This window comes from Strongylocentrotus purpuratus, unplaced genomic scaffold (assembly GCF_000002235.5).
Source record: "Strongylocentrotus purpuratus isolate Spur 01 unplaced genomic scaffold, Spur_5.0 spur5_contig_823, whole genome shotgun sequence".
Lineage (NCBI taxonomy): Eukaryota > Metazoa > Echinodermata > Echinoidea > Camarodonta > Strongylocentrotidae > Strongylocentrotus > Strongylocentrotus purpuratus.
Window position 1 is genome coordinate 863,772 of NW_022145528.1, and position 12,905 is coordinate 876,676.

Genomic DNA, 12,905 nt, shown 5'->3' on the forward strand with positions numbered 1-12,905 from the left:
ATACTGTCTTTTGGAAGTAAAACTCAACTTAATTTTTCTCCCAAACCTCAAACTGAAGGATTATCTTACATCTCATCAGCCATACCCTAGAAAACTTGTATGTATGGGAGGATGCTTCACCAGTTGCAATTTTCTGCGTGTGAGATACATACACACATTAAATAGAAATCAGTTAAATAGAAATCATATTAAATAGAAATCCACTCAGTCTGGTGTGAGATGACTCTGCATATAGGAGCTAAAGATATGTCTTAAATAATAATAATTATTATATGTGCTTATATAGCGCCTAACACTTACTTTATCAGAAGTCTCTATAAAGCGCTCTACAATAATGCACCATAATTACCCTTGCTCAAGCAGAGCAGCTGTCACAGGCTCTATGTTTCAAGGAATAAATTCCTACCAAGTCGCCATTTACCTCACCTGGGTGGAGTGCAGCACAATGTGGATGAATTTCTTGCTGAAGGAAATTAATGTCCTGGAGTGGGATTCGAACTCGCGACCTTATGATGGAAAGACGAGAGTCAGAACCACTACACCATGACGCTTCCACTTGAAGTTTGCATTCATTGTTTTGTTCTGTTGTATGTTCCTTCCAGATTGTAGTTGCAGTCAGGTCGGTACTGAGGAAGAGGTCTGTAACAAGACCAATGGAGAGTGCCTCTGCGGAGAGAACTTTGGTGGCCAGCGCTGCGAAAGGTGCTCCATAGGCTTCTACAACTACCCAGATTGTCTGCGTAAGTTGTTCCTCCTATTTGACCAGAGGTTTTCAATGTAGATACAGTCAAACCTGCTTTAGTGACCACCCCTCTACAAAGACCACATTTTTTGGTTTGCCTTGAAAATAGTTTCTCATCAAAACATGTACTAAAGGAACCTGTCTACAAAGACCACCTGTCTTCAAAGACCACTTTTTGTGTTTCCCTTGGGTGGTCGCTATAGACAGGTTTCAGGGTACAATGAAACCTGTATATAAAGACCCACCTTTCAAGGGAGATTAGAAATGCTGTCTTTTTAGACAGATGCTCTTTATGCATAGGTTTTTTAATACAAATTTCAATGAGAGTGCTATGGGGTAAACAAAAGAAAAGAAAAGATGATTATCATGTTAATCATGGAGATTTTAGTGTTTAATAAAACAAAATAAAACACACAAACAGAATTCTTGTTTAGCACTGTTTTTGAGAGGCCTGTGGACTTGTTATAACCAAGTTGAAACAATTACATCTCCCATTTGAAAGTTGGTAACATGTTTCTGTTTTGTCGTAGATTATAAATGTAGTTTATATATGCAAATTTTAATGCTAGTAAACTTAGCTATGTAGAGTTTTCAGTACATGATATATTGTCATGCCAGAACCAAGCACAAGTCCAGCTCAAACACAACAGAGAGAAAAGGAAGAACAGAACTTAGTAACTCCACAGTGTCTACCGGGTATTTTTTATGCAATTTTAATAACCTTTCACCCTTGACATATGACCTTTGTAGCATGCGGATGTGACGACACCGGGTCCTTCAACGGTCAGTGTGACGACAGTGGACAATGTCCTTGTGAGAGCAACTTTGCTGGACTCAAGTGTGACCAGTGTGCGGCCGGATTCTACAAGTACCCAGCCTGTGAACGTAAGTATTCCAAAGGTCAAGAAGCATTCAGGACGGGAGGTGAAGAGGTCTTTAAAAAGTTCCCAATACTCATTTTGAAAATTCCAATCCAATCTGATCCAATCTGGGAATGTGTAATCTGACTAAAGATTACCAACCAAAACTTATAATAAACACACAAATTATAAATCTGTTCTTTATTCAATAAATCATGCATATATAATAATAAAAATAAAAATGAGATCAGACATATCAGGTCAAACATAAGATCAAACAAACAAGGAATAAGATGGTGTGCACCTCCTTTGGCTGACTCATAACTGCAGAATATCATACATCAATAGGCACTGATTAAAGTGAAAATCACTATACAATTGAAAGCAAAATTATGTGCTGACTTTTGCAAGTTCCCTGTAAATTAGATTATATTGATAGTGAAGCGTGAAAAGTTTAAGATTTATTTGCTCTGGTATATGCTGCTGCAAAGTTTGCTCTGGGCTTTATTTTGTCAAAGATGTAGGTTAGGGTTGCGATTGGGTTTTAGGTTAGGTTTGGGGTTAGGGTTTGTTCCTAGGTTGAAATTGAGAACTGCCCATGAGACCATTACCGTCAATATGTCAAGCAACAATTTTTTATGGCGCAAAAGATTATATTTCATGATTGGTTGAACAGCACCTTTTTCATGTAAATTTACCCCTTTGCCCACCCTCTTTCCAATCCCAGCATGCAACTGCGATCGCTACGGCTCCTTCAATGTCCTGTGTGACCAGGTCAGCGGTCAGTGCTCGTGCCGTCCCAACTTCCAGGGTAGGATGTGCCAGCAGTGCGGTGAAAGTTTCTACAACTATCCCAACTGCGAGGAATGCAACTGCGACCCTGCGGGTGTCATTGACGTTCCAGGACAGCCTCTGGGAGGATGCGGCTCTTCAACTGGGGTAGGTCGTCATGGCAATGATGATGATGTTGATAGAATGGATGCTGGAAAACAAAACATTATCACCACTTGATGCTTTCACGAATTGATAAAGAAGACATCAATTGAAAATTACAAGTATGGCCAATAATTTATCACTAGAAACCAGGCAGCTTGCAGATTACAATCGTAATATTTTCCCCTCCCGGGCACAGGAGACGGCATCTACTTAATAATGATGACACATAAAGATAATACGTTGGTATCTGTCGGACATATTAATCTTTAAGTAGTTTTTCCTATGTATTTATTTATGTATGTGTATTTGTGGTCTGTTTAATGTTTTTACACGGACTTGCTAAAAAGCAGTCTTTTTAGGCTGATGTGAGTTTTACCGTGAATAAATAAATTCAATTCAATTCAATTCCTAACCTAATTGTTAGATATATGTCCATGATATTTATTCCAGGGTGCTTGCTTGTGCAAGGACAACGTGATGGGGCGTACCTGCGACACCTGCAAACCGCTGTATTGGAACCTTGGCATCAGCAACCCATACGGTTGCGAGGAATGCAACTGCAACTTGGCTGGAACCGTTGGCGGGATGGCCATTTGTGACATTGTAAGTATTACATACAGGTAAAAGTTTGCCTCTAACAATATCCAAATATCTTGATGAAGGCATTTAATTTGTCCCTGTTTGTTATTAGTTTGTAACTTTAAAGCACATGACGTTTTGGATAATACTGCTCAAAAAGAAATGTATTCCTGAATTAGCTCATATTCCTTGAATACTTGTTTTTAACTTGATGTCAGTATCTGTGTATATGTCATAACTTTTCCTGAATATTTTGTTTTTTGTTTGAAGCACAGTCAATATTAATAGTATTGATTTTGTTCATGTAACACTTTTTAAATTACAAATCTGTACATGTGGAGCCTTGAGCTCTGTATTTGGCATTTTACAACAAGCAAATAACTAAAATGACACAATTTACTAAAATTACATCAATACCTAATAGTGATTAATATAATTGTTTGTGAATCTGTTGGTTCCACAATGTTTTTGTCATTGTTGTTTGTTAGATTGATATCATAAATTCATGTATTTTGTTCCTTAGTATTTTCTCTCCTTACAGCACTGTGCTTTGCACTCCAGAGTCCCCATTATGTTTAGCAAGAGCAATTTCTTGCTAGCATTTTCTGTCCAAAGAGGAAATTGGTCCGTAGAGTATTCGTCAAGTTCATGTCATCTAAACCCCTCACAAAAAGTTGGAAACTGTTTTTTATTTGTATTCAAGGTGATACAGTATTTGTTACAATTTTTTCAGCCATGGAATGAGCAGTACATCAGAATAAGGGGCAGGGTCAAAAGTGAAAAGTTTCACTGGTATTGTTAATATGCAGTGCACTACACAACAGCCCTACACTCTTCAAAGAAAGAAGAATGCACAGCTGAACAAGAGCAGTGCATTTGTGCAACTTTCACTTTTGGCCTTGCCCCTTACTTTTATGTAATGCACATTCCATGACTGAAAAATAATAACACATGGGGTATCATTTTAAAGAGGAATAAAAACACTTTCTGATTATACTAAAAATAGCGATGATTGTGCCGTAACAAGAGAGATATAATCAAGCAAACCTGAGTTTCCACACTTTTTTTGAGGGGTTTATTATGTTTTTGTTTTCATGTCTTTAATTGTGTCGTTGTTCTTTGCTAACAATTTTGTCTCCAGGCCCATGCGCCGTGGCACAAGGTAATACAATTAATGTTGACCCCTGACCTGTAGATATATAATTGACCTTTTGACCTTTGACCCTGTCAAACCTTGTTACTATATCTTCTTGCACTGTTCTATGATATCCCCTTCTGTATGTATATCTCTATTTGTGTATATTGTCTTTTCAGTACTACCTATATCTCCCCATTTTGATTAACTGCACTCTCCATTCCTTTGCGATGATTAAGGGTTCATTGCCCACAAGAACTACCCTCCCCCCCAAAAAAAACAACAACAAAAAAACAATTAAAACAATTGTAAGCCTGTTGCATATTACAAACATACATTTTTGTCAACCTACAATCCAAACTGGATAGGCTCATATTCATACACTGCCAGGCTTTATTTCCAAATTCTGACATTTCTTGTTTCCATAAGTTGATGATACAAGCTTTGCAAGTTCAGAAACTGAGTGTCAGAACTTTAGGCTGTCATCTTTGGAAATATTCATTAGTTGAGAGCAAGGAGAGCATTAACTCAAATATATTTTGAAAAGTGTTAATGCTCTTTCCTCCTTCAAGTTCTTAATTCTGCCATTTCGTAAGATATGTAACATGAAAGTTATGACATTGTTTTATGGTATATTTTTCTTCTGGATGAAGATTTAGATAGTGGTTTATGACCTACTCTGCCAAGGAATGTGAGGGTGCAGTTTTTCATAACAATCCCATCATTTTTTTTGGAGTCCCTTTTTGGTGTTTTTGTAAGCCAGAAATATTTGTGGCAAGAACACTGCAGTTGCTTTCTGCACATGCTCAGTTTCATGACAAATATTTATTACCATTGGGTTAATTTCATCCTCAGTTGCTTTCAGAGTTATTTTTGTTTTGCTTAGATTTGCTATTTGCATAATTCTGTTATGCAGTGAGTTCCAATTTTGAACGTGTGCAATTCTGTGCAGTTCCGTCAGTTAAGAACTTTAAACGGCCTACATTATAAAACTTTATATAATGAATATGCCTTTGCAGTCAGGGCTTGCACTTCTACCATTCTATTTAAATCTGGATCTTAAATTTGATTGTCTAGCTCTTATTTTGATACAGTAAACAATATACTTTCAAGCATTACAAAATGAATGAATGGTCATATCACACCAAAAGTCTCTTAAAACAAACCGTTAAACTATTAAAATATACTTAGCTGGTCATTTTTTATTCACTTGTGTATTCATGAATCTTATCTAAGGGCAGGAGATATGAATATATTTTGTAGCTGGAGCTATAATAAGGCCCCCCCCCCCCCACCCTAGTACAAATTGAAAATCCAAACTGCATATAAACAGTGAACCTGAATTCCTTTTTTGTATTCCTATACTAGTTTTGAGTTGGTAGTCCTCTGTTTAACTCTAGTTTGACCTTTAAAAAAATCAGTATAAACACATACACATACTTTTGACCCTCTTCTTAAAATAATATAGACTTAAAAAGTGACTTCGCTTTAGGGTATTTGCCGTGTTTAATATATAAGATTGCATGCCTAGATATTGAATTTATTAGTTTGAATTATAGAAATGAATAACACTTTCAATATGTCAACTTTTAATCATACACCTACTGTGTGATGTGAAATTAAATTTCATCATTTTCCCTCATATTCATAATAATCTACCTCCTAGATTTCCAACTATATGATTGACACTATACTTTACTTATATAGACCCTGAATTATCTTTTTCTCATGAATATCAATTATTAATTTTTAAATTTATGAGTGCCCTTTCCCCTATAACTTTTCTTAATCTTTTTTTGAACTATTTATTATCAATATTACAATTATTTTAACCTACACACATGTACATGTATGTCAGTTTTAATGCACATACATGTGTGTGATATTATTCATTTGGAATGAACATTATTCTACAGATTAAGTATATATTTCATTTGATTTGATAAATATATGTTTTAACAATAATGAACCATAAGAAAATATATATTTCAAATTTTTTGAATTGGATATGTAATGATGTACTTGTTTTACCATCATTCACTAAAGTAGGTTGCATTTTTATCACATCGTTTAACACTTTAATTATTGGGATATATTATGATTGTACACACATTGTCCCACGCCGAGATGTGATGACTACGAGTAGAAGAAGTAAGGTGAGAAGGAAAGAGAAAAACAAAATTATAAGGGGGGGGGGAGTCCAAATGAGCAAGAGCCGGATGGCAAGGGAGAACAGAGTGATGAAAAATGGAGGGAGAAGGAAGGAAAAGAGAAAATGGAAGAAAACAGGATAAGAAATAATAAGGTTGGTTTATTTTACCAGATGACATTATACATGACTGGAAGGAAACAAAACCATGAATGTTTTTTTGAGCCCTTCAGGTATTTCTTGCTTAAAATTTCTTAAAATTGTATGTCTTGTAGGTCTATATAAGGAATAGTCTCTTTTTTTTTTAAGCCACACTTTTAGGTAATGTCCACATTTTTTTAAATAGATAATTTTAAAATAATTGATATCCATTAGCTTACGAAAAATGTGATGTCCATTGTCAGAATAATTGTTTTTGCCAGCTCCATGTTTTTATCCCTTTCCCCACTACCCGTACCTGTAGCCTGTACCCCTTGTGTTTTCCCTCGTGAATCTGTAGTTCTTTTAAATATTCTAGTATAGATTGAACAGTAGATTTACATGTGTTTAGAAAAGAAAATAAGACTGGTCCAGTGTTATCGCCTTGAGGGACACCTCTATGCGTATGTTATAGGTTCCTTTTAATTGATGAAATGCCCAGTTTACTGTGTTTCAAAAGAGAAAGCACTGGAGGTTTGTTTCCCAACTCACACCCCTCCACCAATTCTTGCTGCCCCACCATTTCCCTGTTACCCACCCTTTTACCTCCTTATGTTGCTTACCATTGGTGGAAAGGGGAAAATGTGTGAAATGCACAAACAGCAGCTTTACTTTGTTGCTTTTTGCACAATGCAGTTTTGCAAAAATATGAACTCCATGCTTTAGATATTTGCTGGAAGTTGTACATGTGTGATTCCTCAATGAGATGAAAGAGAATGTGGAGCTTTAAATAAAGAACAAGAAATTGAAGAAAAAAACAGGGAAGACATTGACTAATGTATCTCTGTGTTTCATTATATTTTTTCTTCCATTTCACATGGTAAAAAGGAAGTTTTATATGTATACATGGGATAAAGTTTTCTGTATTTGTTAAATAAATTTCTGTATTGTTTCTCATGGGGATCATGTTTGCTGGTGATGGAAAAATCATCCCTATATATTGTATACTTATAAATCTTCACTCTAAAAAGGCTATCAAAAATATCAGTGAATAATGGCATCGACAGCTGTATTATTGCACACCTTCTTTCACACATGTTCAGTTGTATGTAAAGCTTGTGTTGCACCCAATTTATTTCATAAAATTGGCAGATTGATCACTATTCTTAAAAAGCATCTTGTTTTCATGGTGTTATGGATCATGTATTATATCACATATTCTATATCGATTCTACACTTTGGTGCTGGAATTATTCAGATTTATTTAACATGTATTCATTCATCACATGAAATATTTCAAAGAAAATTATTTATTAAATTTAAAGGTATAGCGTTGTAAAAAGGTATTAAAACATGGGGAAAGGTCAAAGAATATTAAAACTTATAACCATCCATGGTGTCGAATATAAGTATAGAGTATCAGAGTTGACTTAAAAGCACTGCAATATAATTTGGATACATAATTTCCTCATTTTCTTCTGGGATGTGGATTGTTATTATGTTATGCACATTTTCTAATTAAATTCTGACCTTGTACTTGGTTTATTCAACTAATACTTCCAAAAATTAGGACTACCAGTTCAGGTTTTAATTGTGTTATATTTTGTGTTATTTACAAAGAATTATGTAAAACCCTCAAAATAAAGAAGATACTATCACATTTCATCAAGATATTTATATCTTACTACTACCAGGCTATTTACTATTTAATATTTATAGCATGGATTAAAATTAAGATCCTTATCATGCTATTATAAAACAAGAGAAATGTAATAAATCTTTAAGATTATAATGTGTTTAATACAGTGCGAATGCAAACATGTGATTGCACGAACTATATATCAAAGATGACCGAAGCTTTTAAGCAAGAAATATATATACCGTATATATATTTATATATATATATATATATATAAGCCACTTTTGATATCTATTTTACCCGATACATGTATAACGATGGACTACATATAGCATGTTTATCAAAGATACATATATTAGGATGAAGTATTTATCCTATTTACCCACAGGTTATCCACGTATTTACTTTAAGTAGTTTTTAATGATAGTTATCAAATGATTTACATACATGTAGTACATGTACAAGCATGAATTCCTCCACATTATTGAAACATATACGTATGTTGTAGTCTCAAAAACCATGTTAAAGGGTGCCCATTCATGTACCTTCTAGATGGCGAATTGTCAATTTGCAATACAAAGTGGCATATGATTGCAGAATAATACTTAATGTGCTCTGTAATAACCATTTTGTAGTGTACAACTTTCTAGGTGCCACTTTGTATTCTTTTGTAATACAAATAGTTAGAATATTCAATATAAAATTGATCAGCATTTTCTGATTTTGGTCATGCAAAACTATGTGCCTTTAATCCGAAGGTTCATTACATTGTGTGCATCATACAGAAATCCTTAATATATGGGTGTTGTTTCATCCCAAACCTCCATTGCATTTGGGGAAACTTGATCTTGTTTTTGCTAAGTATCATTCAGAGTGAGTTCGGGGTTAATTTGTTAAGAATTATTTGAGAAGTTTGAGAATAATCTTGTTCTGTATCATTCCAAATGTGTCCTAATGCTATTGGGTCTGATTTATTTCTGAAATAAACAGAGGACTGGTCAGTGCTTCTGCAAAGGTCAGGTGACTGGACGTACTTGCGCAGAATGCCGAGATGGAACCTACCAGCTGGAGGCCAGCAACCCCATCGGTTGCCAAGGTAACTTTTCACTATAATTGTAGAAGATTTAGAAGATTGCTGTATGAGGCAATATTTTATTAAAGATGTTTATAAGTACATATATTTTTGCAAGTCGTTTTCATGATAATTTATGAAGGCTACTTACATTACATTTGACGTATGCATTGCCTTCTAAGTTGTGCGTATTGTTGAATTTTGGAGCCTCCAATATTTCGCAATATTCATGAAAATAAACAAAAAATAAATACGGCAGTACATGTTCTCTACTTTAATAAATAACTACTGGTAATACATTTTTGAAAGGGGATATGGCACAATCCCAACCAATTATACACTTAAATGGGTAAATAATATGGTTATTTGGTTACAAAGTAGGAGGCCCGATGGCTCACCGTATGGGAGATCTGGGGTTTGAAACCAGTTGAGGACTTAAAGCCGTTGGTGGTCCCCTCATTGCCTAATGGGAAGCATACACATGCTTTCTTAGCAGTCGGGTAAAACCAACCCAATCACAATCTATGTACTCCTGGGCCCCGTCTTACAAAGAGTTGATATCAATCACAACTATGTACATAAGACATAGGAGACTACATCATTCACAACTCTTCGTAAGATGGGGCCCAGGTGTGCCAGTTGGGTATAAAAATGGGGGGGGGGCACGACAGGAGGCACTTTGTGCCTTCTACGGACGCAACTGCTTAGAAAAGCAGGGTTATTGACAAGATAATAAAGTTGTCTTCATTTTGTATATGCTTTTCAGACTGCAACTGTGACGTAGGAGGATCTGTGCATGCTGCCTGTGACACGCGAACGGGACAGTGTGTCTGCCGACCTAGGGTCACTGGAGTCACTTGTGACATGTAAGAAAGTCATTCCGATAAATCATGATGATGGTGGTGGTGGTGGTACTAAAAGTTATGATGAAAATGTTGACAGTGATGATGATAACGGGATGATGATGATGATTGTGATGGCGATGATGAGAATTGATAACTAATCCTGTGATGTAGGCAATTGTGTGCATGCTGCCTGTGACACGCGTACAGGACAGTGTGTCTGCAGACCTAGGGTCACGGGAGTCACTTGTGACATGTAAGAAAGTCATTCCGATTAGTCATGATGATGGTGGTGGTGGTGGTACTAAAAGTTATGATGAAGATGTTGAAGATGATGATGATGATTACGATGGTGATGATGATGATTACGATGGTGATGATGATGATGACTGTACCTGTGATGTACCTGCAAACGGGGGAGTGTGTCTGCAGACCTAAGGTTCCTGGAGTCACTTGTGACATGTAAGATAATCATACCATAATGATGTTGATGGTGGTGGTGATTGTAATGGTGATGATTCTGATTATTTTTTTATGAAGATGATAATGATGGTGATCGCAGATGGTGGAAAAAGTGTTTAAACGATCTTTGTGTAAGAGTTTGTGAAACTTCTTTTTATTCCATCATCAGGCCTGAAGCCAATCACTTTGTACCAGACCTTCACCAGATGAAGTTTGAGGCTGAGGATGGATACACCCCCAACGGTCGTCGTGTCCGCTTTGGTTACGACTCTTTCGAGTTCCCAGGATTCTCCTATCTTGGATACGCCATCATGTCAGCTATTCAGGTATCAAACTAATTTCATTTGATTAACTCTTATCCTGCGGTAATGAATACAACCCAGTGCCACAGGGCTAAACCCCATTGTGCCAAGCCACAAATCCCCCCTGTGCCAAGTTTATTTTGAGATAATCTGTTAATCTGATGGTGCGATCAATTGCGTGTGCGAAGCACTCAGCACAGTACAATGAGCATGAACAAAAACTGCTATTACGAATGCGAGCATGCATGCATAAAGCAGCTAAGCTGTGGCTCGCTCTCGTGAATTAAGCAGCCAATCGATAGCGTGCTTGCGTGTACAAAGCACTATAACAGTAGCGTGCATGCGGCCTAATGGCAGGATATGAGTTAATTGAGATTTCATTCACAGTTGTTGTTCAAGCACCAGTTTCACCAGCCTGGCATGGGCAAAACCTTGTGCCTGGAATATTTTCACGATACATTATTAAACTCCCATATGTTGCTGGGTTTTCAAGGGCATCTTTATGAATGCAATTTTGCTTTAGTGACTTTTGATTCATTGAAATTTTAACCATCCTTCGTAATAGCCCATTGTGATAGACTGAAATTTACATAAACAGGTTTTGACAGTGATTTACTTCACTGGCCATTGGCGTAAACATGTACAGGGTGTGCCCATTTATTCAGTATTACTTTTATTTTGCTACTTACAAAAGTATTTTAGGACCGTACCAAAATTGAACATGTACATTACATAGGCATTTGATATTTTCATCCTGATTTTGCATCAATCATACTTTATAGCCCACCATCCGCATTCCCATCACGGTTGAGTCACCCAGCATTTACCGAATCATCATGCGCTACTACTATCCTAACGCAGGAGGACCAACCCGTGGTAGGATGACCGTTACACCTGCTGACCCTTCACAAGGTAAGATTATATGACTTGTGTGTTCTTCAGGGATCCCTATTGGGTCCTATCATGTTTCTTTCAATGTATCATAGCAACTACTCCAACCCGTGGTAGGATGACCGTTACACATGCTGACCCCTTCACAAGGTAAGACTACATGACTTGTGTGTTCTTCAGGGATCCCTATTAGGTCCTATCATGTTTCTTTCAATGTATCATAACAACTACCCTCAGGATAATCTTACATCTGACCGTTACACCTGCTGACCCTTCACAAGGTAAGACTACACGACTTGTGTGTTCCTCAGGGATCCCTATTAGGTCTTATCGTGTTTATTTCAATGTATCATAACAACTACCCCCAGGATAATCTTTCATCTGACAAACTACTACCCTTGTGTTTGCATGCTATGGGAGTTGTTCTAAAATATAAAAACCCATGCTTCCTCCACATCCCTCGTGGTCTATATTCAAAGCTTATTATCATGTATATATATATATATATTTCTTTTTTGTGGGGGAGGGGTGTGATACTGTGTGACGTATATAGCTATTTTCAAACATGTGCAATAGTGATCATTCTTTTTTAATATCTCCTTGATTTATTGAATTGATCATTACCTGCTGAATATTCATTATTCATGAATTGATGAATATTAATTAATTGATGAATATTCATGTCTCTATTGCAGTGCAAGCTTCTGAACAGAGCAGTGGTATCATCTTCATCAGTACGACCATTCCTCAGTTTGTGACTGTAGAGGGCAGCGGAGTCATCAAACCTTTTGTGCTGAATCCCGGTTCGTGGGTTGTGACCATCGAAGCGCCAGAGGGCATCCTCATTGTGAGTCTTTCTTTTTTGTTTTGTACATGAAACTATGGATTCTGTTATTTTGAGCGTTAAGTGACACAAAGACGTAAATCCTTATTTTGCCAAAATGAGTATTTGATATCTAAATGTTCAGAAAAAATGTGGGCTTTCCAGGAAACACAAAGACTTAACTCCACCCAACACCCCATTGAAGTCAATGGCTAGTTAAACATAAATGGCCAAAATGGAGTTACTACTTTGTGTCACTGACCCCTCAAAATCCTTCCCTCTTCGTTTCGTACAACCTGCATGAAAAATATGGATTGCGGTAATCATAAATTTGC

General features: G+C 36.5%; 1 protein-coding gene across 4 annotated transcripts in view; it reads left to right on the forward strand.

Moving 5' to 3' along the window:
• The window catches only part of LOC591623 (laminin subunit alpha), a 102,398-nt gene that overhangs the window by 19,739 nt on the left and 69,754 nt on the right, over positions 1 to 12,905 (forward strand). For 3 of the 4 annotated variants that reach the window (XM_030982139.1, XM_030982145.1, XM_030982152.1), the window contains exons 9-18: positions 603 to 740; positions 1,493 to 1,627; positions 2,330 to 2,541; positions 2,989 to 3,141; positions 4,259 to 4,279; positions 9,169 to 9,274; positions 10,017 to 10,116; positions 10,724 to 10,880; positions 11,639 to 11,768; positions 12,443 to 12,594. In XM_030982139.1, the coding sequence (XP_030837999.1) occupies positions 603 to 740; positions 1,493 to 1,627; positions 2,330 to 2,541; positions 2,989 to 3,141; positions 4,259 to 4,279; positions 9,169 to 9,274; positions 10,017 to 10,116; positions 10,724 to 10,880; positions 11,639 to 11,768; positions 12,443 to 12,594 (1,304 nt within the window). The remainder of the gene's footprint in view (positions 1 to 602; positions 741 to 1,492; positions 1,628 to 2,329; positions 2,542 to 2,988; positions 3,142 to 4,258; positions 4,280 to 9,168; positions 9,275 to 10,016; positions 10,117 to 10,723; positions 10,881 to 11,638; positions 11,769 to 12,442; positions 12,595 to 12,905) is intronic. The other variant, XM_030982160.1, reaches the window with a different exon arrangement.